The sequence below is a fragment of the Apium graveolens genome, chromosome 9 (assembly GCF_009905375.1).
Source record: "Apium graveolens cultivar Ventura chromosome 9, ASM990537v1, whole genome shotgun sequence".
NCBI classification, from domain to species: Eukaryota; Viridiplantae; Streptophyta; class Magnoliopsida; order Apiales; family Apiaceae; genus Apium; species Apium graveolens.
Genome location: NC_133655.1, coordinates 171,130,235 through 171,140,149, shown reverse-complemented (window position 1 = coordinate 171,140,149; position 9,915 = coordinate 171,130,235). Strand labels below are relative to the sequence as shown.

Here is a 9,915-nt window from a genome sequence, read left to right as displayed (position 1 = left end):
AGGGTATCTCTTTTTTGGAATCAAGGCTAAATTGGTATCCACCAGGTGGTTATCAATTCGACCAGTTTCGAAGAACTGTCTAACAGTTTGCACCACATCAGTGTGAACGATTTTCCAAAACTTTTGATAAAACCCCGGCGTTATTCCATCTGGCCCTGGGCTTTTATCCGGGTGCATATGGAATAATGCAGCCTTGACTTCTGCTTCTTTCACAGGTTTGTGCAGCATGTCGTTTTGATCCCTGCACACTTTAGGCTCAATGCAATCAATCACTTATTGCCATTCTGTATGAGACCGGGTAAATAACTCCGAGAAATAATCCGTCACCACATTTTCCAACCCTGTATTCCAATCCACGAGCTGGTCCTGACTGTTTTTTAGACTACAAATTTTATTAATTGCTCGTCTCTTTTTTACCGAGGAATGGAAGAACTTACTATTATTATCACCTTCTCTTAACCACAGCTGTTTAGACCGTTGCCTCCAAAACACTTCCTGTTGCACATATACCTCAGACAACTTCTTCTGTGCTTCTCTGCTCACTGAGATTGAGTTACTATCTCTCCTTCCTTTCATAGCCTTCAAAATTCTCTTGCAATTATGAATTCTCTTCTTAAAGCTTCCGGTAATTTCCTGGCCCCAGGTTGATAAAATACTTGAACACTTCTCTAGCTTCTCAAATAATGTCTTATTTGTATTTCCTGCCCACACTTCTTCGACAATTTGATGACACATTGGTTCGCGAAGCCAAGCGTTCTCGAACCTGAAATTCTTTATATGAACATCTTTTATGATTTTCTGAAGCTCCAGCAATATGGGGCAGTGATCTGAAGTTGAGATCTCAAGATTAGTGAGCGTAGCATCCGCAAACACATCAAGAAAAGGAATATTAACTATGGCTCGATCAAGACGAACTTCTATCCATTCTGAAGTCCCAGCCCCTCTTTCCCAAGTATAAGGGTAACCTCTCAACTCCATATCAACCAAATTGCAATCATTCAACACCTCTCTGAACCCTTGAATCAATCTTTGTGGATAAGGTCTGCCTCCTGCCTTATCATTTTGTGACGTCATATTATTAAAGTCCCCAATGAGACACCAAGGAAGGGAATTGTTCATTGCTAGGGTACGCAGCATACTCCAAGTTTCTTGTCTTTTGCTCCTGTCAGGTTCGCCAAACACTCCCGTCAATCTGTACTCATTCCCACTTTTATTCTTTATCCTCATATCGATATGATTCTTGCTAAAAGAGTTTAAAATTGCTTCTTCTTTATACATCCATAACATAGCAATGCCTCCACTAAGCCCTTGTGTTTCCACCGTTACCATTCCCTCAAAGTTTGTTGAGTTCTGCAGTCTTTCTACTGTCTTCTTTTTACAAATAATCTCACTTAAAAACACAAAATCGGGTTTCTTTTGGAAAATAATTTCCTGTAGGAATTGAAAAGCCCACTAGGTCCCAAGCCCGTGGCAATTCCAGCTTAAGGTCGTCATAATGATAGGCGAGCATCCTCCTGGACACTCGCCCTTAACCCGTTTTTTGACACGCCTTCCTTCATTCTATCTGTATCTTGTTCTTCCTCAGTTTCAGGACTTATTTCCATGATCACATCTTTATTACAACCCATATTATTGAGAGGATCCATCCCATCTCCAGTACGACGCTTCTTGGACTCTATAACCGTAAAATCCTTTTTATTGTTATCGACTCCCGTAATTTTAGTGATAGACATAGGTGCAGTAACTAACTCATTTCCCGCTCTTGTTTTTCCACTTTGAATTTCCGAAATCCCTTGATTTTCTCTTTCCAAACTAATTTCCTGAATTGTTGGAGTAAATTGTGGATCGAAAGTCGTGGTTTCCTTGCTCACTCCATCACCCTTTTTCACCGTTTCCGAGCTGCCAGCTCCGCCGTGCATCTCTGTTCTTAGCCATTTTGCACCTATCGGCTTAACTTGGCCTCTGAGGGGTGCTCTCATCCCTGGTCCGTGTGGCTTAATAATTTCTTCCTCCGGGGTTTCAAATAATCTACTGCAGAATTTCTCCGAATGACCAATAACTCCACAAATGAAACAGAACTGAAGAATGTTTTCATATTTGAAGTTTATCCAATACCATTCATCTCCAGCCATTTTGATTTTCATTCGTCTTTTTATTGGGTTTTTCAAGTTGATGGTGACTCTTATTCTCATATACTCCCTCCACACCCCCCTGAAATTATTTGGACAACAACGAACGAAATGACCAACAAAGTTTCCAATGTTCTTCAACACTTTTTCTGACATAAAACCCGGCCTCATGTCGTGAATCTGTACCCACAAATCCATTGAATTTAGCTCTACGCATCTTGGGTTCTCTCCATTCTTGAGACGCGCCATCACTAAAGGGCGCCTGTTAAAGGACCAAGGACAACCTTCCATTACCCTATTGACATCTAGCTCGTGATAGAATTGAAATAGATACAAGTTTGAGTCCAACTCCTTCATGTAGACTCCTTTGCCCGGTTTCCAAATTGCAGCCATCGTGTGCTGCAATGCAAGAAAATCAACCTTTCCTTCAACGATGAACCTTCCCACCACACATAATTTTGGATTAAAACCTTGAATAATATGATTATGTTCTTCTTCTCCTTCTGCTATTATCTCGTAACCAGCCTCCTCCTCTTTTTTAAGATCAATTTAAGAACGCAAGATTGAACTAATTATCTTTTTTATATAAAAATAAATAAAACACAACTAGAAGTTGTAAAAGTTAGGAATATGTTTTAAGGAATAAATATCAAAGTGGTCATCTCACCTGAAAGTCATATATCAGTTTAATCATCAAAATTAACGGGATATCATTTGAATCACTAAAGTTATAATAAATATCATACGTATACCTTAAAATATGTGTTCGAGAATTAAAATTTATCTAAAATACTATGAATTCATAACTTTTCATTTGGTTGTAATAAGATTTTAAAATAAAGTTTAGAACTCTAAAAATAAATTTTAATTCTCGATCACATATTTTGAGGTATCGGTTTGATATTTATTATTATTTTAGTGATCCAAATGATACCCCGTTAAGTTTAATGATTAAACTGATATATGACATTTAGTTGAGTGATCACTTTGATATTTAACCCTATGTTTTAACAACCAAAACTTTTTCCTTACATTTTCATCTGTCCAGAAGAACTTTTTTCCTAAAGTTTGTTATTATATACTTTTTTAACTTTAAGTTGTACTCAAAACGGTTAACATCAAATATAAATTAAGCGAAGAAAAGATTCTAAATAATTGTAGGAAATTTATCAAAACTGTAATTTTTTAAATTTTTTTGCGATTTTACCAATTCGTGAACGAATTTGTAAAAATATTTGTAAAAATACGATGTTGTATAATGGGTTGTATTTATTTTAAATTGTATAACTGCTTTAGGTTGCATTTCAGGTTGCATAGTATGTTTCAATTTTGGTTACAAATTATGTTGCAAATATGGTTACAAATTTACCGAAGTAAATATTTTTAAAATTTAAGTTGCAGACATGGTTGCAACATGTTCCAAAATTGCATAACGTATTTTTGCAAATATTTTTAAAAATTGATAGTATTTTTACAAAAAAAATTGTAAAATTTGAAAAATTATGAAAAAACCCCATAATCTATACTATTATATTAAAGACAAAACAATTAAAGTTTGGTTGATATTCGGTCTGGTCACCATAATTATAGTAATATTTATAATAAAACACTCTAAAAAATAGATTAGTATTCACAATAAAATTATATAAATACAAATAGAACTTAAATATGTCTAATGATCTTAGTCTAAACAAAATAATATATAATAAAGTAAATTACATATAGTTAGTTCGATTTGTAGTCATTGACTAAAATAAAATAATGAAGACTATTAATTCCGTTAAAGAAATTAATATTATTAGATTAGGCTAAAACAATATAAAAATTTGAAAGAAAATTCGTTTGGCCGATATAATGTCATCACGATAAAACAAAATAATATATTATCAGTTTGGTCTAAAATAAAATAATATAATTATCCGTTTGGTCTAAAATAAAAATTAAATACAATTAGCTAAATTTGATTGATATAACGACATGAGGATAAAACAAAGATTTGCTGCCTCATGTAAAACAAAAGAAATACTATCGATGTGACTCAAAATATATTATTAAACCGGACTAACATAAAATTAAAATTTTCATACTACTTTAATAAAACAAAAATAGAGATGCTTTCTTAGCATGTATAATAGCGTTAAATTAAAATAAATTAATATATACTATTTATCTGAGTTTAAAAAAATTAAACAATTGATTCATGATAAATCAAAATTAAAATAAGAAAATAATTAGACGAGCTAAAATGAAATAATAGGTGTTTTTGTCCGAGCTAACAATTTTTTTTACCATTAATACATAAAATTTTACCATTGATCTGGGTTTAAACAAATTAAGCTAAAATAAATCTTAATATAAGTAGTTGTATTTGGTCGATATAACAAATTAAAGATAATTTGTATACTATTTATCTGAGCTAAAATTTATTTTTTAATTAAAATATAATTATCTTTTGTAAACACACATTTTAATATCAATAAAACTATATTTTTCAATCATTTTATCTTTTAAAACTAAAATATCAGTCACTTATATACATATGTGTATATTTATAATTATTATGAAATCATATCTTTTAAAAACTTCAAATAAATAAATTTTAAAGCTTAAATTTTTCACTTCAAAAAATTTAAAAAATTATATAATATTAAAAAAATTCGTACATGGCACAGATTTTAGTCTAGTTATATTATTATAATTTTACTGTATCTATAAATTCACTTTAAAAAGAAAAAAACATTAGGATAAAACATAGCCCACCGAGAAATGGTATACAAGTGGACCAGACAAATAAATGAAAACGGAGGGGGCAGTACTATTTGACGCGATGGGCTGACATCAATTGGGTAAGAAGTTACGGGCTGAGCTCAATTGTATAAACCCATGTAAAGCCCAAACTTTCTTGTATTGTGTTTTTTTGGGGGGATTAATCTGAAATAGACGTTTCGATAAATACCCCAATATTGAAAAACTAGTTGGAAGAACTTTTTCAATTAAAGGATTGATATGTATTTAACTAAAATACAAATACATAATTCAACCATTAATTTATCAAACAGTTTATTCAAAACTGTTAATTTAATTTACTTAACCAAAATTGGTATATTTTAGTCAAAAAAATAACTAATGTAATCCGTAATATTTAATTCAACTTACTAGTCAAATGCGGATAGTTCTTGAAGTTGATCAAAGATTCATTCAATTGAAAAAATCAGGATAATTTTTGAAATACAATCTAATAATTAAGAAGAAAATTCTTGTCATTAAATTGTTAAGTTTTAATAAAAAAGTTTTAAGGAAAAGTGGTTCTACCGACTTAGAGTAAGTCTAACAGTTCCCTTATATGAGTTCTTAAGTTCAATTATAAGGATTTTAACACAAAATGATAATCTAACAATATTTTAGTGCTTCCTTAAATATCTTCATTTTTTATCTTTAAGAAAGTTCTAATATTCTCTTATAACACTTTTAGTTAGAGCTATACAGGTAATCCGCTCAATCGCACATATCGCTCGCACAGCTACCAATCACACCGCTCTTTGCGGATAGCCACAAAATGCGGATCGAACGCGAATTGAAATTACAGGAACCGCATATTCGTGAATTGACTGTAGATTTGATTTTCAAATAATCGGAAAAGTCGAATCGCAACCGCAAACCGCTATATATATAATATAATATATATAATGTGTATCATAAAAAGCATAAATAACCATATATAATAATTAAAAGATAAAGAATTTGGGATTTTGGGATATAATATATATCATCAAATGCAAAAATTGCCATATATAATTTGTAGTAACCACTTGTACTCTTATAGTACATTTTATTTTTAAAAATTTCTAAGATTTGATAAGTAAAATTGTAATGAACTATTTTTAGTTATTGTCATTTATCGTACAAGTTGATGGTTGAATCGCAAGTCGATCCGCACCAACCGCAACTGCGCGGTTCAAGAAACCGCAACCGCAAATGCGACTGATGTTGGAGATTTAAGAAAACCGTTATATGTGGTTTGGTGCGATTTTGACCTCCAAACTGCACCAAACCTAACTGCGTATTCCCCTACTTTTAGTAATAAAAAAATTCATTATTCTCTCTTCTTTTTTATATTTTTTTCTCTTTGTTCCACTTTTTGTCCATATCTCCGGATTCTACTTGAGCATACAAATCGGTGAAGGAATATATGGATCATTATTGAAATTAAAATATAAAATCATATTCTAAATTATTAAGACCCATATTTTATATTATTTATAAAAAAACGACCAGCATACATGCCGTTAAAGAGGTATTTCTAGAATGAAGAAAAAATGAAAGGATGTACATATCATGAGGTAGGAGTCCATATCCATACTTTGGATAATTTATTCAATTTTCAAAAGTAGGATTTGTAAATACATGCTCGTAAGTCTTGGAAAAAAGTGGAGTTAAGAAAGGAAAAGACTTGAAAAGGAGGAAAATAAAAGGTGAAGTAGACGTTAGGTTGACGGGGGGAGAACGTCACCTTGTAAATTAAAGCGAAAGAGAAGGATCCCCTCATCTTGGTGCCCCATTTCATCAAAAGTTCGGGGGACCATATCCTCAACTCGCAAACTCTGTTAGCACAGCAGCCTATATGCCTATCTCCTTCTCACTCTAATGGAACAATGGTCCTCACTCTCTTCTATAATTATTGATTTCTCTTCTATAATTATTGATTTGTTACAAACTAATATAGAATATATTATATAGAGAGCATTACAAGAACAAAATTACTAAGAGAATAGAGAAAATTTTCATTTCATATATCAATCACATATCTTACAATGGTTTATATAGGGCTAGAGTTTGTAGGTTACAAGTAGCATGAAAAGCCAAAGGGTGTGAGAATTAATGGGGTAAGTTGTAAGGTTAAAAGTCATTCAAATATATAACACTCCCCCTTGAATGACTCGTATAAACAACATGCCTCATTAAAACCTTACTAGGAAAAACCCTGTGGGAAAAACCCTAGTGAAGGAAAAAGAGTACATGTGTTACACGTGTAATAAAGAGTGCATTATATCTCCCCCTCATTTTAACACGACTATGAAAATCAGCATAGATCTCGAAATTTACGCATCCCAATCTTGTGTACCAGCTTCTCGAAGGAAGATGTAGGAAGTGCTTTTGTGAACAAGTCTGCTGGATTTTCACATGATCGAATCTGACAAACATCAATTTCCCCCCTTTGTTGAAGTTCATGGGTAAAGAAGAACTTTGGATCGATGTGCTTTGTCCTATCACCTTTAATGTAACCTTCTCGAGTCTGAGTTATGCATGCTTCATTATCTTCAAATAAAATAGTAGGGCTTCCTTTATTGACTAACAGACCGCATGATTCTCGAATATGATGGACCAAAGACCTTAGCCAAACACATTCTCGACTAGATTCATGTAGCGCCAATAACTCAGCATGATTCGAAGAAGTTGCTGCAAGAGTCTGCTTTGTAGACCGCCAAGATATTGCGGTATCACCATATGTGAATACATAACCTGTTTGTGATCTTCCTTTGTGTGATCAGACCGATATCCTGCATCTGCATAGCCAACTAATTCCACTTTTGAGTCTTTAGAATAAAATAAACCCATATCCATTGTTCCTCGAAGATATCTAAATATTTGTTTCACACCAGTCCAATGTCTTCGAGTTGGAGCAGAACTATGTCTTGCAAAAAGGTTGACAGAAAATGCAATATCAGGACGTGTACAATTGGCAAGATACATTAGTGCACCAATGGCACTAAGATATGGTACTTCAGGACCAAGAAGTTCTTCTCCCTTTTCTCTTGGGCGGAATGGATCCTTATTCTTTTCTAATGATCGTACAACCATGGGTGTACTCACAGGATATGCCTTATCCATAATAAACCGTTTAAGAATCTTTTCAATATACGAAGACTGGTGGACAAAGATTCCAGTAGATAAATGTTCAACTTGAAAACCAAGGCAGAGTTTTGTTTTACCCAAGTCCTTCATTTCAAACTCCTTTTTCAAATATTCAATCGTCTCATTAAGTTCATCTGGGGTTCCAATGATGTTTAAATCATCAACATATACTGTAATGATAGTAAACCCCAATTTTGTCCTTTTAATAAAAACACATGGACATATTACATTATTGGTATATCCATCTTTCAAAAGATATTCACTGAGACGATTGTACCACATACGACCCGACTGTTTCAATCCGTATAATGATCTCTGTAATTTAATTGAGTAAATCTCTCGGGGTCTTGAACTATATGCTTCAGGCATTTTTAACCCATCAGGGATTTTCATGTAAATGTCACTATCGAGTGATCCATACAAGTAGGCAGTTACAACATCCATTAAATTCATTCGGAGCCCTTCTAGAATTGATAAACTTATTAAAAATCTGAATGTTGTTGCATCCATTACCGGGGAATAAGTTTCTTCGTAATCGATTCCCGGTCTTTGTGAGAAACCTTGAGCAACAAGGCATGCCTTGTATCTCACAATTTCATTTTTCTCATTTCTTTTACGCACAAATACCCATCTATATCCGACGGGTTTTATACCTGCAGGTGTTTGGACAATAGGTCCAAAAACTTGGCGTTTTTCAAGTGATTTCAGTTCAGCTTCAATAGCTTCTTTCCATTTTGGCCAATCATTTCTTCTTTTACATTCATAGATCGATCTAGGTTCATGATCCTCGATTTCCTCAGAAATGTCAAGTGCAGCTGCATATGAAAATATATCATCCATGACAATTTCTTTTCTATTCCACCTCTTTCCTGAAATGACATAATTTATCGAGATCTCTTCATTGTCAACAATTTCAGGTGTTTGATCATCTTTGGAAGACGTTTCTTCAGTGATCATCAATTCTACGATGTCATTTGATGTTCCAGCTTTATTATCAAGTCTCCTTGTTTTTCTTGGAGTTTTATCCTTGGATCCAATAGGTCTTCCACGCTTCTGGCATGCTTTAGACACATTTGCTAGCATGATTTTATTATCTTCTTCAGGAAGTTTAATCTTACAAGGAACATTAACAGCTGGTATTTGTGACTTTGTCACATTTTTGACATCAGTAAATGCATCAGGCAATCTATTTGCGACTTCTTGTAGGTGGATAATCTTTTGAACTTCAAGTTCACATTGATTTGTACGAGGATCATAATGAGACAGGGACACTGCATTCCACAAAATTTCTTGCTTTTCTTTTTCAAATTTTGTCTTATCTCCCCCTAATGCAGGAAAAATTATCTCATCAAATTGACAATCGGCAAATCTTGCCGTGAATAAATCACCAGTCTTGGGCTCCAAATATTTAATAATTGAGGGAGAATCAAATCCAATATATACCCCTAATCTTCTTTGGGGTCCCATTTTTGTTCGTTGGGGAGGGGATATTGGAACATAAACAGCACACCCAAAAATTTTCAAGTGAGAGATATTTGGTTCTTGACCATTTACCAGTTGCAGTGGGGAATATTTATGATAAGAAGTCGGTCTTAACCGAACTAAAGAAGCCGCATGTAATATTGCATGTCCCCAGGCAGTAGTTGGTAAATTTGTTCTCATAAGTAATGGTCTCGCAATTAGTTGTAGCCTTTTAATGAAAGACTCGGCAAGACCATTTTGAGTGTGTGTGTGGGCAACAGAATGCTCCACTTCAATCCCAATAGACATACAATAATCTTTAAAAGATTGGGATGTAAATTCTCCTGCATTGTCCAATCGTATTTTCTTTATATTATAATCAGGAAATTGTGCTCGTAATCGAATTATTTGA

General features: G+C 33.4%; 1 protein-coding gene across 1 annotated transcript; it reads right to left on the bottom strand.

Annotated features, from left to right (window-relative positions):
- Positions 1-273: 273 nt before the first annotated feature.
- LOC141685730 (uncharacterized) lies at positions 274-1,329 on the bottom strand. Its single transcript, XM_074490818.1, has one exon. The coding sequence runs from the start codon at positions 1,327-1,329 to the stop codon at positions 274-276; it is 1,056 nt and encodes a 351-aa protein (XP_074346919.1).
- Between the last annotated feature and the right edge of the window lie 8,586 nt (positions 1,330-9,915).

Excerpts from the sequence above, each read along its gene's own strand:
- LOC141685730 (XM_074490818.1), bottom strand. The coding sequence starts at position 1,329 with ATGGTAACGGTGGAAACACAAGGGCTTAGTGGAGGCATTGCTATGTTA.